The sequence below is a fragment of the Colossoma macropomum genome, unplaced genomic scaffold (genome assembly GCF_904425465.1).
Source record: "Colossoma macropomum unplaced genomic scaffold, Colossoma_macropomum, whole genome shotgun sequence".
Lineage (NCBI taxonomy): Eukaryota > Metazoa > Chordata > Actinopteri > Characiformes > Serrasalmidae > Colossoma > Colossoma macropomum.
Window position 1 is genome coordinate 1069733 of NW_023494808.1, and position 17193 is coordinate 1086925.

General features: G+C 37.1%; 1 protein-coding gene across 1 annotated transcript; it reads right to left on the bottom strand.

The window, feature by feature from the left end:
* Nucleotides 1-1492: 1492 nt before the first annotated feature.
* LOC118797888 (cytochrome P450 3A30-like) lies at nucleotides 1493-15262 on the bottom strand. Its single transcript, XM_036557184.1, has 13 exons — nucleotides 14943-15262; nucleotides 14039-14132; nucleotides 13818-13870; nucleotides 11004-11103; nucleotides 8989-9102; nucleotides 7082-7170; nucleotides 6743-6891; nucleotides 5136-5263; nucleotides 4908-4992; nucleotides 3460-3620; nucleotides 2798-3024; nucleotides 2267-2429; nucleotides 1493-1732 (listed from the first exon to the last, which is right to left on the bottom strand). Exons 1-13 carry the CDS (start codon nucleotides 15011-15013, stop codon nucleotides 1613-1615), a joined length of 1554 nt encoding a protein of 517 aa, XP_036413077.1. The 5' UTR covers nucleotides 15014-15262; the 3' UTR covers nucleotides 1493-1612.
* Between the last annotated feature and the right edge of the window lie 1931 nt (nucleotides 15263-17193).

Below are 17193 nucleotides of genomic sequence, written 5' to 3' on the forward strand. Positions count from 1 at the left end.
TAATTCAGAAACATTTATTACTTTATGATTAATACCTTATCATAAAAATACTGTGATGTGAGAAATAAATATAAGATATTAAAGATCTGATATAATTTGGTGTGGCAATATACATATTTCTGCCTCCACACTGAGTTATATTAGACCTTTAATTGACTGCAAATTTATTGCATGTTACTATGAAATAGCTAACATCAATTTAATGAATGATCTGTTCTGGTTGTTAAACACATTGAAAACCAAAGAATATTCCCTGTATAGTTTATGCATCCAGCATAAATAGTTCAAAAGATATGACTTATTTTAGTCTCAGAGTTACTTTTTTCCTTGCACTCATTTTAAGGCAAAAAAGCCACATTTTCAAAGCCTCAATATCTCATGCCTGTCATTAGAAAGAGCATATTTCAGTTAATAAATGTACCAGATAGGAAACTGGAATCTTGAATCAAAATATAATTATTAAAGCATCAAAACAAAGAATGTAATATAGACACACTAAATACTACACAGTTACAAAACTGTATTAGATAAGATGAGAGATGTGTGAGTAACATTGCTGCATCATTATGGTACCTCAAAAACATACAGTTTGCTTCTGAGAAAATTTGAAAAAGATCAACAGTTCAAAAGTTATGACTTTTGAAAGTTTGTACTTGTTTTGCATAGCACTCATATTAAAGCAACGGCCATTTTTTAAAGCCTGTATACCCCTGAAACTCACGAAGATAAAACCGTATAATTTTGCACACTGCCTACTGGGCACAATGACACTATTTCATGAAAATATTAAGTAAATCTGTGATGGTCATCTGGGAGGTTTTTCCATAGGTTGACCTGAGCAAGATTTTTTTATGTTAATTTTTTTAATGTTAAAGCTTTGCTGTTTTAAGACCAAAACATAACTGACAGAGGTATACTGTGGAATGAGTAGCACATGTCACAGTTTGAAAGATCTGATTTACTTCAGTGTGGATATATATAAAGATGCTCCCTGTGAGAAAAAGTTTCCTGATTTGTAGCAGGCCATAAAATGGCAAACATGTGTTTGTGTCTTCTGTGTTTTGGTAGCATTAAGCAAAGAATAACCACTGAAAGCTTTATGCATCTAGCATCAATAATCCAGAGGTTATGACTTATCAAAGTTTGAAACTTTTTCTGTGGCGTCTAAGAGATCTAGGATGTTGCTGCAGTGGATAAGGCAGTCAAAACTGCAGCTTTACAATGTTGATATATCAAAGTCTGCATGTTTGTGTGTAATGGGTGTAAATGGTAGTTGCCCCATGGCCACATATCTCAATAGTGCAGGTACTACTGAATCTCTCCTACTGCAGCAATGTCTTTGTATTTATCTATACATAAAATAAAATCTTAGGTTAATTTTTCTGCAATCACAGTAGTAGACATCCAGATATGGAGAACAGTAGAGTATAAGCAGGTCAATTAACACCCACAAAAGTAAATATAAATAGAAAAAGATGACATTACCAAGATGTTAACATGAATTTGGGTTTAATATCGACTTTCCTTCAAATACAAACTGCTACACTTGAAGAACACCAAAAAAATGACGTAATGCCTTAGAGAAGTAAAGGCATCCACATGTGCAAAGAGCCTATGAGCTAGCATAGTTGTTGTGAAAGTCTTCAGGGTGGGACAGTTTTCGGGGGGTGAATTTGAGTTTGATGGGGTCTTTTGGAGACAGCTGTCCAGTGAAGCCCAGCTCTAGAGGAACCTAATTAGAAAGAAAGAGGCAACAATGAGATCCAAAGTCTAGAACAGTGGTCACCCAGCCTAGCCCTGGAGATCAACTTTCCTGCAGAGTTTGGCTCCAGCCAGCATTGACTATGCTGCACCCTACCTGGCCAAACACTACAGCATCTGATCCAACAAATTAAAAACTTCTGAAGAGGTTAATGAGCTGGAGCAGGTGTGCAGGAAGGTAGATCTCCAGGACCAGGGTTGGTTACCACTGGTCTAGAAAATTCTTGCTAGTACTTTTACCAGCAAAAAAAGCTGTCGTGTAAATAGGTAGATATTTACGTAAAACTACATGAACACTAGCAGTGCAGTAAAAATTGGGAGAAAAGGGTAAACATTGTAGTAATTCCCGTTGATGCCTGCAATTCTCCTCTGCAATGCTGCAGAGGACCTGATCATAGTGGAGGTACAGGAAGTAAGGCTTTAACCCAGATTAGATTCTTTAATACTGTTAAAGAGAAGTTATCATTAAAAAGTCATTTCATTATTAGCGTTAGAGTAGGCTGACCTTTGTCTCATCACAAACGTTGACATCGAATCTCTGCAGTATCTCTACGATGGCCAGCTTCATGGACACCAGAGCAAACCTCATTCCGATACAGTTCCTGGGTCCTGCACCGAAAGGCATGAAGGCATAGGGGTCTATACTCTCCTTATTCTCCTTAGTGAACCTACACAGGAGGGGAAAACAAGATAGAAGAGTATTAGAGAGCTTTGAAAGGGCTACCTCGTTAGATATTGTAAAGTAAATCCCCAGAAAAATTCAAATCTGCCCAGACAAAAAGATTGAAAAACGTCTCGAGAATGTTTTATAATGTAATGTAATGACCCAAAGCGGTAATCAAATCTGATGAAAAACTTAAAATATTGAATAAATCATCTAAAGAAACAGCTTTATAATATTGTAAAGTTATTGTTGGCCATAAAATAACAGAAAGTATTAATATGACAAGCCAAACTTGTGTAATAATTTTCCTGTAAATATAATTCTAAACAATGCAATGCGTAACACTCTGTCTTTTTTTGATTAGCTTTCTACCTCTCAGGGTTGAAGGTTTCAGGGTCAGGCCAGTATTCTGGGTCTCTATGGAGAGGATAGACAGGAACGACAATAACGGAGTCCTTGGGAATGGTCAGGCCTTTAATCTCCACCGTTTTCTTGCAGACTCTTTCAAGCCGAGTAAGAACAGGGTATAACCTGAGCGATTCATTCAGAGCAGCGTCCAGATATTCCATATTCATCATTGCATCGTACTGAACTGGAGCCTAGAAAACAAGACACAAATCATGTTTGCAGTTGACTAATAATGTTGTCTTTTACATAGTTTATTGTTGTTTATTGTTGTAGCTATTTAAAGAAAACATTTATTTAGATATAATTCCTGCTTTTCAGTACACTACAATTGTTCAGTTTGGTTTGGAGTTCCTCAGGGGTATACTCTAGGGTCTTTTCACTTTCTATTGTACAGGTAATGCACTGGAATTTTTGTCCGAAATACCTGTAACTTTGTGTTTGCTGTTCACACACAATCATTTTAACTCAAGTTCACCTCTCTAAGGTCAGAGAATTAGACAAGACACCAAATCCACAGTCTAAACAGAAATGCAGTCTGCAATAATAATTTTGACATCCATGTTTTCGCCATTTGTTTGCAGCATTTATGCTTTTGTGCAAGTGCACTGAAAAAGAGAGTCAGTTACCTTATTGGGGAAGGTCTGGTCGATCTCTTCTTGAAGCTTCTTCATCATGTCTGGGTTGGTTGCTATGTTATGAAAGAAGAAGGACAGCGTGCTGCTACTCGTCTCATAACCAGCGAAGATGAAGATCATTGATTGGGACAGGATCTCATGATCACTCAGACCTAGAAAGATAAAACATACATAAACAAGGACATAAAAGGACAAACATAAAAAAGGACATAAAAGGACAATCCCAAACGAGTCTAATGATGCATTCAAATGTTTGCACCTCATATCTGTATACGCCGACGGCAGCATGGTGACCGTGGTTTACGGGTCTAAATGGATGATTACGTTTTTCCAGATTTGCAGTAAGCGATAGTTAGCAAACATGTTTCTCTGTGTCTTCTGTAATTTGGTAGCAAGACACTCATGTGAAGAATAATCTCTGAAATCTCTATGCATCTAGCAAAAAGTTATGACTTATCAAAGTTTGAAACTTCTTCTGTAGGTGCAAACTGACAGTATTATCAGTGAATAGGAATAATGTTTGAGTTTATTTTTGTTGTATAATACTGGGTTTGCCTGGAGTTCATAAAGTAGACCTGATACGACAGGGTTGAGCTCAGCCAACTGAAACAAGTTCCAATAACCTTCCTGATAAGCCACCTACATCAGTGATGATTTCTTTCTGATATCAATGATCAGGAGCTTACAACTGTTGTAAACAAGTTCGTCTACATGTGATCCTGACCCTGTTCCTACTTCATTCCTTAAGATGGTTTTTGATTATGTTCAAAGTGATGTAAACTGTCAGTGGGTGATTTTCCAGATGCTTTTAAACTGCCTTAGTGAAGCTCCTACTGACAAATAGTAGCTTGGATCCTTCTATACTAAATAATTTTATACCAACTTCCAATCTTCCTTTTTTAGGTAAAGTCTTAGAAAAAGTTACTTTCAGACAATTAAATGCATATCTAATATCAAACATCTTTCTAATCATAATACAGAGTCAGCATTAGTTTCTGTTGTGAATGACCTCGGGCTCAGCACTGACACAAAAATCCTTCTATTTTGGTCTTATTGCATCTTGCAGCTTTTGATACTACTGATCACTGATCAGTTTCTATTCAACCACCTTGAATATTGGGTAGGCCTCTGAGGTAGCTTTGGAATGGTTAAATCATATTTAATGCATAGACAATTCTTGGTTTCACTAGGAAATCATTCATCAAAAAGATTTAACCCACAGTGTTCAGTTTTAGGGCCCTTGTTCTTTTCTTTGTACATGTTACCTCTTGACGAGGTACGAGTTGAACTCTTAAGGGAGCGTTACGGTTACCACTGCAGTCTGCAGACTGTTGCCCCTGGCAGCAGCAGGATAGAATATCAGTTTGCCATTGTCTGTATAATTTCTACAATGAAGATCGAAGCTAATCACGGCTCTTTTAATGGACTAAAAGTAATACCATGCAAAGATTCTTTGCCATCTTCTTTTTCTGATTTTCCTGATTTCTGAGAATCTATCATCAGCTGCAAGAAGTCCACTCGCTTCTGCAGGAAGTAAGGAACAAAGAAACATTGCTAAAAATCCAAATAAAATGAAGAGGACTGAGGCAACTTGAAGTGAGAATGCAAAGTAAAAAAGATGTTTTTAGTTTCTCAGATATTTCTTTTCTACATTCTGAAGGATGTACCTTGTGGTCCTTGGCTACACGTTCTGACTTGATCTTCTGCAGAGAAGCATAAAAGAAATCAGTCACTGCCGTTGGGAGAAAGGAAAAGTCCATTTTCTCCAGCAGAGGTGTGACGAAGGGGAACAGTACTAAAAAAAAGGAAACCAAAACAACTGTCATTTTACTTCTTATCCTAAGAGCTTTTTCCTCACAGTTGTATTAAGTTGATGAATGGAAATCTATTGGAAGAACTTGCTAACTTATCTCTAGCAGGAAACCTGATGTTTTAATAATGTTTTCAGGAAGTTGGCATGGTGCAGTGTGCTGAGTAATTCCATGAATAATAAACATTAAATGTAGATATTAAGGTAAGTAAGTAAGATCAAATATACAGAGATTGGTGGTATTTAAAATCATAAATTTATGGAAAGCCAAGCACTCTATGCAGCACATTTCTTGGTAAATATGTGCTCCAAATTTAATGCCTGCAATACATTACAAAAAGCTGGGACAGGAGCATGTTTACCACTGAGTTGCATTACTTTCCTTTTAACGACACTTAACAATCACTTAGGGACTGAAGAAACAAATTGATCCGAGAGTTTTGCCATCCTTCAGCTGTGCAACTGTATGGGGCATTTTCATAATGCGCCATATATTTTCAATTAGAGACAGGCAGGTCATTCTTGCCCCTGCACTCTCTGATTACACAGCCATGCTGGTGTGATGTACAAAATGTTTCTTGGTGTCGTCATGTTGAAGTGAACATGGTCAGCCCTGAAAAAGACAGCATCTGAAAGGCAGCATATGTTGCTCCAAAATGTGTTCAGTGTAAACGGTGCTTTCACAGATGTGCAGGTTACCCTCCCACAGCATGACAGACACTGGATTTAGATATTTATGCTGGATGAAACATGATGTCCATTATTTCTATAAACAATCTGAAAGTTGGACTCATCAGACCACAATACACATTTCCATTTCCATTTCAGATGAGCTTGAGCCCAGAGAAGTCAGCAGCGTTTCTGGATGTTGTTGTTATATGACCTCCACTGTTTACAGTACAGTCTTAACTTACATTTGTGGATGCGATGAAGAACAGTGTTTGAGGACAGTTTGTCAAAGTATTCCCGAAGCCCATATGTGATATCAATCACAGAAACATGCCAGTTTTTAAAGCAGTGCCATCTGAGGGGTCGAAAATCACAGGTATTCGATTCGGTTTTTGGCCTTTTCTCTTATGTACAGAGATTTCTCCAGATTCCCTTGATCTTTTAATGTTTTTATGCATTGTAGCGGAAAAAAATGCAAAAAAATCTTGCAAACTCTGGCTGAGGAATGTTGTTCTTACACAGCTGGACTATTTGCTGATGCATTTTTTTGCAACGTGCCAAGCCTCGAGCCATCCTCCCTCATAAAAAACTCAGCCTTTTCTGGAAGCTCCTTTTAAATTCAATATTATTAGTCTTGAATTGCCCCTCTCTGAGCTTTTTTGGAACATGTTGCAGGCATCAATTTCCAAATTAGTGTATATTTAAAAAAATGTTGCAGTTGATAAGATAAAACATTATATATCTTGTCCTGTTTTGGGGTTTGTACAACTTTAGGATATACAAATAATGCATTACCAACAATGAGGAAAAGAGGGTTGAATACGTTAAATTTGAGCATCTTCTTGATGTTGGTTACAAAAGGGTCGTTGGGGTTGTTTAGAGAATCAATATCAACACTAAATGCTGTACTAGTCACCACATCCATACTGTACGGTCCAAAGAACCTGAAAATATAGTTAATATTGTCAAATCAGAAAATGTGAGAAATTAATTTTCAACTAAATTGAAATATACATAAGATACCCTGGTAGTAAATATATCATGATTTGTTATTGGTATTTTTATTGGTATTTTAGGAATGCTAGCACATATAGGACAGACTTGCACATCTATTGCTCATCCATGTCCACTTACTCTTTAACATCTGCTGCTTCTCCTCGCTTCGATGTCTTGTCTAGATTTTCCACTAAAGTGCGAGAGTGCATCTTCATGATGCCGAACATCTGAGGAAACACACAGTAATGAACCCCCTTGAACTAACTGTTGTTAATCTCAATGGAAGTTTATCATTATGGAAAATAAGTGAGACCCCAAAAATACTGATGTTGAATGAAAGTGATGAAATGACCAGAACTAAAGATGTGCTACCATTTCTGCTCTGGCATCAGTGATGAAACATAAGATTTTCTAATCATTTAGTATCTTAAAGGAAACCCTTTATGTTCATTTTCAATGTTCATAATTTTATTCTTGGTCTACTACAATAGATTTACAGTCTAGATTTGAGTCTGCAGACAGACCCTTCTCTCCTGAGCAGCTGTAACTCCGCTGTGGCTGTCTCTCCAGTGGTGTCGGTTCTGCCGGATCAGTTTGATCCAGAGTGGATCCTGAAAGTCCGGTCAGTGTCTCTCCACACGCTACAGCACTGAACACACTCTTCTTCCTCCAGTAGCCGCTGTGTGAGGGGGCCGAGCTCGCCAGTAGGCGGGCAGTAAGAACTGTGTTATGAGATTGAGTCATCCAGTAACAAAGGAAAAGGGCTGGAATTCCAACAAGGTGTTTCAGGCAGCTGAGAAAAGTGGGTTCAGTGGGAGAGAGTTTCTCCCTCTGGAGGGAACGCTGAGCTTTGGGACTTTGCAGAACATTTACATCCACAAAATGCTGCAACACACTAAAGCAAAGAGAAAAACTGGACAAGCATAATAGGTCCCCTTTAAAAGAAAATCGTATCATAGCAATGGGGCTTTGAGATGAGGAAAGTGGGGTTGGTCAATACGACAATGTTTAGTGTTGTAAATGACATTACAACGTGTTTTTCAGAATATATGATGGGAATGGTCAGTGTGGGTGAATGTAGCACCAGCAGTCTTGCCTGAGGACACTTATTGGTTTAGAGCCTGGGTGGGGAATCAAACCCTGCTTTGCTGTGCTGTTAGCCACTACACTATACCACTATTAAAGAGGTTTTAAAATATAAGAGGTTTCGGAGGCTCTCTGAGGTCCCAGCAAGACATCATATTAAATAATAGTTTAAACTACCAATCAATTGTTTGCGATCACTGTTCTCATTAATATAAAATGATCCTTAGTAGAGATACATGTATAATCATGTATAAATGATTATAATATGATGCTCATATTGCATGGGTTACGAACAAATTGTACAAAGCAGTAAAATTCTGATTTGATGATTAACAGAACTGTAGATCTCCATCATGCCTCATTTTTGAAAATATATTTTTCATTCTAATTTTGCAACAATAAATTGCAATAAATAGGTCAATAGAGTTTAATGCTAAAAATGTTGAAATATTTTTTTGCCATGTCATAGCTTCTCATTGTTCCCAAAATGCTTTAACTCCTTAAATGGTCAGCGTCTGTCGGTGGGTCCAAAGTTTTATCACACACTTCTGTAATCTAAGAACAGCTTAGCCAGTTTGCTTTGAAGTCCCTGTAGTTACTGAATACTAAGCCTTAGTATGTAATAAGCCTGAGATTTTAGGGGTTGAACTGAGATGAAACCATCATTTTGTGTTTTGGTGTCTAGTTTCAATGCACACTGTACAAGTTATTATTGAATAACAGTTATTAATAACTTTTGAACGTTTGAACAGTAGTGCAAATGAGCGTAGCAGTTAGAATTAAGAGAATTCATTGTACACTCGGTCTTTGATAGCCTTTTGACAGCATTGTGTCTGATCCAATCTACCAAACTTCAGGAAAACTAAATATTGTGATACGTGCTGTGACATGAAAATGTTGTCAATGTTATTGTGATATCATGTTTTCATCATATCGTCCCGTCCTTAGAGCTCACGCACCTCCTTCAGTCGTCCGCTGGTGAAGGACGGAGACAGAACGCTGCGGATTCTCCTCCAGTCGTCGTCCTCCACGATGGACACGGCGTCGTACAGAGGGCCGTTCAGACGGAAATTCTGAATTAAAGAGGGGCACCGTTAGACGACCTGCTTACAGCCTGAGAAGGTATGAAGAAAGCTTTCAGTTCGATCTACAGATTCAGCTAAATCATTTACAGCTGTTAATACAACATTTACAGTTTAATTACCATCTGAATCAAAACAACTAATTTTACTTTATTACAGTGCAAAAAATGACGCCTTGATCTTAAACCCAGTCAATATGAGGCAGATTTACTAAGAGAGGCGCTGATTACTGACAGTCTACTGACATTACGCTGGTGGTGGCGCCGCCCAACTAAACGGCTAATCTATTATAGAACTTTCATGAAAATGAACACAAACACAACTTTCCACTGAACATATGACCAGAGCTGTATAATCACATCATGAGCTTTTTGTATAGACGCTTGTTTCCATCAGGTAGTGAAGAGAAACGTATCTCAGTATGTCCATATTTTGACTAATTATTTGAAAGTTTGACTTGTCATCTCAAAACAATGACTTGTTTTCTCATGATTGTGAAATAATTAGAGTTATTACTGTAATGAGGTGGCTTGCCAGAGGTGGGATTGGAACCAAGGCCATCTGGGTGGTGTTTCAGAGGCCAACTGGGTGACCCACCACAGGGTTTTGGAAGGTGGGACCCAAAAGCTTCTGTGTGATTGGAAGGTATGATTGAAATTATATATTAAACAGTGGATACCGGGGCTCGAACCCACTGCACTATAGAGGCCACGTCACGTGGTGCAGGAAGGGTTCGCCTTAAAAGGGAACGCCCCAAAACGGGTGGAAAACAAAAGGCAGTATGAAAACCCACCTACTAAGGCTTAGGTGGGAACAGAACAAAGGACGCCAGGGGAAAGACTGGCTCTCTCAAACACCGAGGAAAGGCTAACTGAAATAAACTACTTTCCCAACAGAAGAGGATGCCCGAAGGAGAGCGAAGAGGAGAAAGGGACAAACTTGTTCCTTCTCCTGCTTTACGTTTCTTTCTAAAGGAAGCAAGACACAACTTGAGAAAGAGGACAGGCTCGAGAAGTGACAGAGAGAAAGAAGCTCAAGAGAAATTCTCTAGAGCTTCTACCCGAGACTACCGGCCGGTCTGTTTGCCAGAACTCTGAAACAAAGACTCAGCAAAGTGTGTCTTGTTCCCAGCCCTTATAAAGCCCCCTGAGCAGGTGTGGCTCATTTGGCTGGATTGGGTCGTTGACTCCCCCTGGTGGCCGGCAGTTAATTGCGATAGCCATGTTTTAACACCAAAATAGAGTTTCCAAACATGCAAAACCTGCCAAACGTTAGTAAATCTGCTTCTACACTCTTAAAAAGATGGTTCTTGAATGGTTCATCAGTAAAGGGAATGATTCTATTTAAAACCATAAGTTCTATTATTTATATGGAACCATTTAATTCTTAAATGGTTCTCTGCATAGTGAAACGGTTCTTCAGATTGATGGAGAATATGTTGTATATGGATCTATATAGCACCAAAAAAGGTTCCACTATTGTGACATTATGCTTAATTGACACGCTAACAATAGAAGAACCCTGTTTGGTGCTGTATAAAACCATTTTCATAAAGGGTTCTATACAGATCTATATACAAAACATCTTTCACCAGAGAGAAGAACCGTTTTACCATACTAAGAACCATTTAGGCATGAAATTGTTCTAAGTAGAACTCCTGGTCCTTGGTGGAACCATTCCCTTTACTAAGGAACCCTCTTTTTAAAGAGTGTCTGTATAATATTTCTCATAGAGAAAGTAGATCACCTGCCAATGAAGTAAGATCATTTCTCTAGATAAAATAGACTATCTAAAATAGAATGTCTAGAAACAATAACAACAGTCTCCTAATGAGAAATATTAGACATGTTCTCCAGGTTCACGGTTCTCCTGAATGAGGTGGTGAAGCGTACTCGTCTGTTGGTGAAGAGGGAGTAGCACTCCTTGACCAGAATGGTCTTCAGGATGTCTTTGTCCATGATACACAGGACCGGCTGTCGAGCATCATATATACTGGAAAAGAAATCAGATTTAGAATCACAGCCCTCGCCGAGCTCAGGCCCCGCCCACAAACGGGCTCTTTCATAGCTACTGTGGTGAGATTGGACAAAAACTCCACTCGGTCTTTGTTTCTGTGTCTAATGCCTGAACTGTTTACATCAGACCTCTAAAGCAGCTGGTTAGATTTGCTGCATGTTGAGAGTCCAGTTTAAAATGCTGTGCTACTGAGCTGGACTGTAGTTTTGTAGGTAATCTAGCGAAACTAGGCCGTTTGGAAACAATAACAAATTTGCCACCTGCAGTTTTTTTGTTTAAATCAGACGGCTGTGATGTTTGCTTAGACTGGCTGCGTGATGTTAGGTTTTGTTTAAAAGCTCCAGTCCTGCTGAAAAAGGACTAAAAATAGGATTAAAACCTAATGGGAATTGGCGCAATGGTTAAATTACCACTAGTTTCCTGTAGAACACCTTTAGATCCCATTAGGAATCCATCAAATGCGTTTAGAATCAGCCTTTGGTCACATGTTAAACCATTAGGATCCTTTACACCGTGATATCAACCCATTAAAAAAGCCAAAACACATTACAAAACCATCAGGAACCAACAGAAACACTTAATGGTGTCTATGGGTTTTTCTGCAGGGAAGTGAATGTAAACTGATCTATCCGAAATTAATATTTTGTAACAAAGTTCTTTGTTATTAATTACAAACTACGATTGGATAGATTTTGTTTCTTTGTGTAATTAAGCTAATGTTAGCATGGTGTTTCCAGTCAGCCTAGTTCTAACTGTTGCAACTACCTCATATCACTCAGTGCAACACCTGCTGTCATGTAAATACAACAAATCTGTCTTACATGCTATATAAATATGCAACAGATATACTTACTAAATATGAAATAGATATACTTATAGATATACGTGTTCCTACTCTTTCATAGTTTAATTTAATTTATGTCTGTTTTTCTATTTCTGCCTAATTTATGTAAGTTTATGTGCAATTATATGTCTCACTACTGTAACACTGCAATTTCCCTTCAGGATCAATAAAGTTCTATCTATCTATCTATCTATCTATCTATCTATCTATCTATCTATCTAGTTTCGATTAGCTACAACACCAGTCTCGGTAGTGCAAATTTTAAACCCGAAACTCAACATTATGTAAAGACTCTAATAGATAGATAGATAGACAAATAGGCATAAATAACAGGCATAAATAAGACGTATCTATGAAATATATAACTATATGAACAATATATACACAATTATAGATATATCTATGAATGATATATACATGCATATATAAACATAGCCCTATAAATACAATATATATGGTAAGTTAAATACTAGAGTAATGTGTTGTATTCTAAACAAACATTTTTGTGGTCCAGTGTGAATAATTTATGAATTTTGGACAAAGAAAATTCATTTGTACTAATGTTCAGCTCCAAACAGTACCTACAAAAGAACATGTTTGGGGGCGGAGCCTGGATCCGACAGTTGATTGATTGTTTACTTTTTTTCACAAAATTCCAAAAACAGCCATGTTTCTCTGAAAACACAGGATTCGTTTCTTCTCTGCCTCTTTCCTGAGCTCAGAACAGGACACGTCTTTATGTAGATATTTCATATCAATATAGATTTTATGATGCGTCTATTCAGGAACAGCTACAGTGATTCAATAATAAGATTATGGTTTATCAGCGATTCTGTATCTCGCTGAAGCCAAAGATCATCAGGCTGTTGTTGCATAACCTGGTGTAAATTGCTGTGTTCTGCCTGGGGATATTCAGTCATTCTCAGAGTGAAAGTAGCCGAGTCACAGTGTGATACAGGACTGTGCTGTTATAAACACGTTATCAGGCTATGCGTGCCAGCACTACATTAACTATCAGGAACCTGGACATGAATGAACATGCCAAAGTCAACAAGACTCTCAGAAAGCTTCACTGATATATACGTACAGTACAGAACAGCTCCTATAGGTAATGTAGTGTGTGTAAAAATACATAAAAGATACAGTAAATTACAGAATGCAGATATAAATATATATAACATATCACTGTGAACACAGAGCTTCGTATCTGCAAAATGCTACCTTTACAGGAGAAAGAAAAAAAACTTGGTTTTGGTTTTTCCCAAGTAATTTTAAAGCACTTCTATTGGTCCATTTATCATGAAATTCAACACATTGTAAAGAGCAGCAGGCATTTTCAAATTCTGTAAAAAATAAAAAAAAACACTCCAACAGTGATGTGTGTATAAATTACATATCATATTTTGATTTGACTTTTTCTGCATAATTTCAAAATTTCATTCCTTTTCAAATTTCATGATGACCAGAAATGCTTTAAAATTACTTTTAAAAAATCTACTTTAATTAACTTCCATTTACAGAGACGCTGTATATAACAATCAGGTGCACACCTGAAACTATGTAGTGAGCACCCGATACTATCAGATGCGCACCAGATACACGTGCTCACCACATAGTCTCTAGTGTATACATGCTGCTATCGAGTGCACACCTGGTAGTATTGAGTGCTTACCACATAGTATCTATTATCTTTATTATGTGGATACCAGATACTTTTAGGCGCCTACCAGATGTTATCAGGTGAGAATCAGATACTGTGTTGAGCACATGATAGTATCAGGTGCTCACCACATAGTTTCTGGTGCTCACCTGATAATATTTGGTTTAAGGTATTCAGGAAACTCACCCCCAAATTCTTCCGTACTTCTTGAAGCACTCCAAATCACAACCATGGAATCCCTGAAAATACGATGATATAAAACAATGCTTTTATATAAAATATAACATACAATATAAAACATCATACAAACATAACAAAATGTGTGAATAATTATATTAAATATAATAAGTCAGCTGTAAACGCACCAGAAAATATTAATAATAAGCTTGTGATGTTTTCTAGCTCACCTTCTTATATTCTAACATGGTCCCAATGAAGGGTAAAGGTTTAGGCCCAGGAACTCCGATCCTCTTAAAGAAACCATGGGGCCAATATCCATATCTGAAAATGATTTAATAACACGGTATGCTATGGTATCCCAGGTGGTGGCTAAGGTGCTGCTGGATGGGTGCTGTGGTATCCCAGGTGGTTGCTAGGGTGCTGCTGGGTAATTGCTATGGTATCTCAGGTGGTTGCTAAGGTGTTGCTATGTGGTTGCTATGGTATTTCAGGTGGTTGCTAAGGTGTTGTCATGTGGTTGCTATGGTATTCCAGGTGGTTGCTAGGGTGTTGCTATAAGGTTGCTATTGTATCCTAGGTGGTTGCTAGGGTGTTGCTATGTGGTTGCTATGGTATCCCAGGTGGTTGCTAAGGTGTTGCTATGTGGTTGCTATGGTATTTCAGGTGGTTGCTAAGGTGTTGTCATGTGGTTGCTATGGTATTCCAGGTGGTTGCTAGGGTGTTGCTATGAGGTTGCTATTGTATCCTAGGTGGTTGCTAGGGTGTTGCTATGTGGTTGCTATGGTATCCCAGGTGGTTGTTAAGGTATTGCTATGTGGTTGCTATCAGACCATATATTCTGGAGCTGAAACAGTATCGAGATCTTGAAAACTGTACAAAAATCAGGCAGAAAAATAAGAAAAAGAAGAGCAATATAATTTTGGATATACTTATGGTAATATTATAGGAATCTTATAGCATTACTGCACATCTTTTTATATTAAAATCTGTGATATATAAGTTGATGATGAGTGAGTTTCCCATTATTTTGCTACTAATTTTGAGAAAAATAAACAAAAATGCAAAATATACTGAACCAGTGCTGACCATGTTCTGCTTTATGAATATAAAAATAATATTTAATGTACTTACAGAACCAACAGGCTTATAAACAGCAGCAGGAGCGCCCACGTTTCAGCAGAGAAGAACCAGAAGTAGCCCATGATTGCTGGACTGTCCACAGTGGTGCAGTTTCTCTGGCTGGTTTGAGTCTCTGGCTGAAGCTCCTGGAGGAGTCGAGCCCTCAGTGGCTGCTCCCTGAAGAGCAGAGCGCTTTAAACCTCCACTGAAGGGTTAATGATTAAACACACGTACAGCTAAAGGGTCTACGTCACCTTCAACTTTAAACTCACTCTCTCTCACGCGATCACTCTTTCACTCTCGCTCTCTCACTCTCTCACTCTCTTATGCACACTCACGTTCTTTATGTTACTGGACTAGTGAGCAGAAGGGGGCGGAGCCTAAACCCATAATAGTCTTTTCCTTTTAGTTCATCAAGCATTTATCAGTATAGATAATGAAACGCTGAGTCTGGATTCTCATTGGAGTTTTCCAGTCCATTTAGGTGGAATGGAAAATTGCAATAAGAAACTGGTGAATAACCTATATAAGGATTGAAGTCTGTTAGACTCTGTTCTTCTTTTGGATCCTGTTGGTCTAAAATAAAAGTTTCAGAGAAAAATTTAGTATCAAGTTTACAAAAAAAAAAATCCAGAATGAAGTTCTAATAAAATTAACGTCCAGAATGAAGTTCTAATAAAATTAACGTCCAGAATGAAGTTCTAATAAAATTAACATCCAGAATAAAGTTCTAATAAAATTAACGTCCGGAACGAAGTTCTAATAAAATTAACATCCAGAACGAGGTTCTAATAAAATTAATATCCAGAATAAAGTTCTAATAAAATTAATGTCCAGAACGAAGTTCTAATAAAATTAACATCCAGAATGAAGTTCTAGTAAAATTAACGTCCAGAATGAAGTTCTAATAAAATTAACATCCAGAACGAGGTTCTAATAAAATTAATATCCAGAATAAAGTTCTAATAAAATTAACATCCAGAACGAGGTTCTAATAAAATTAATATCCAGAATAAAGTTCTAACAAAATTAACATCCAGAACGAGGTTCTAGTAAAATTAACATCCAGAATGAAGTTCTAATAAAATTAACATCCAGAACGAGGTTCTAGTAAAATTAACATCCAGAATGAAGTTCTAATAAAATAAATATCCAGAACGAAGTTCTAATAAACTTAACATCCAGAATAAAGTTCTAATAAAATAAATATCCAGAACGAAGTTCTAATAAAATTAACGTCCAGAATGAAGTTCTAATAAAATTAATATCCAGAATGAAGTTCTAATAAAATTAACGTCCAGAATGAAGTTCTAATAAAATTAATATCCAGAATGAAGTTCTAATAAAGTTAACATACAGAATGAAGTTCTAATAAAATTAACGTCCAGAATGAAGTTCTAATAAAATTAACATCCAGAATGAAGTTCTGATAAAATTAACATCCAGAATGAAGTTCTAATAAAATTAACGTCCAGAATGAAGTTCTAATAAAATTAATATCCAGAATAAAGTTCTAATAAAATTAACGTCCAGAACGAAGTTCTAATAGAATTAACGTCCAGAATGAAGTTCTAATAAAATTAACATCCAGAACGAGGTTCTAATAAAATTAATATCCAGAATAAAGTTCTAATAAAATTAACATCCAGAATGAAGTTCTAATAAAATTAACATCCAGAACGAGGTTCTAATAAAATTAACATCCAGAATAAATTTCTAATAAAACTACCATACAGAACGAAGTTCTAATAAAATTAGATAATAATCTGCCAATTACTGTAAACAGAACTACAGTAAATGATTTACATGATTTCTGGAATAAATTCTTTTTGATCCCAGAATACTTTAAATATTACTACAATAAAATGTCTTTTTTGGTTTAAGTTTATGAGACTTAATCTACATTATGTAAGTTATTATTGCATATAAAATGTAAAGCATACTAATGTAGCCAGTGATTCAGCAGCAACGTTTTTCTCCACCTCTGTTTAGAAGCTCTTCAGTCTCTGTAGTTAAACTGTACAGCTGATGCAGAAACACTGTAAATCTGATCTCCTCCAAAGACACACGGAGAACGTCTCAGCTGGAACAGGAAATACAGGAGCTCCCTCTTACAGAGCTGTTGTTGTGGAGAACAAGGCTGAGAGGTTAAGAGAGTTCAGCGGTTTGGTTGCTGGGATTCATACACAGCAGACATTTCGATCTGGGGCCAGAGAAAGGAGGAGAAACAGAGTGACGGAGAGGAAAACAGACGGCAGACTGA

Coding starts and splice junctions, on each gene's coding strand:
- LOC118797888 (XM_036557184.1), bottom strand. CDS start 15,013: ATGGGCTACTTCTGGTTCTTCTCTGCTGAAACGTGGGCGCTCCTGCTG. Junction 11,104..13,817: donor AAGTACGGAAGAATTTGGGG/GTGAGTTTCCTG, acceptor TTTCTTTTCCAG/TATATATGATGCTCGACAGC. Junction 5,264..6,742: donor CCCTCTTTTCCTCATTGTTG/GTAATGCATTAT, acceptor CCTTTTTTTTAG/TACTGTTCCCCTTCGTCACA.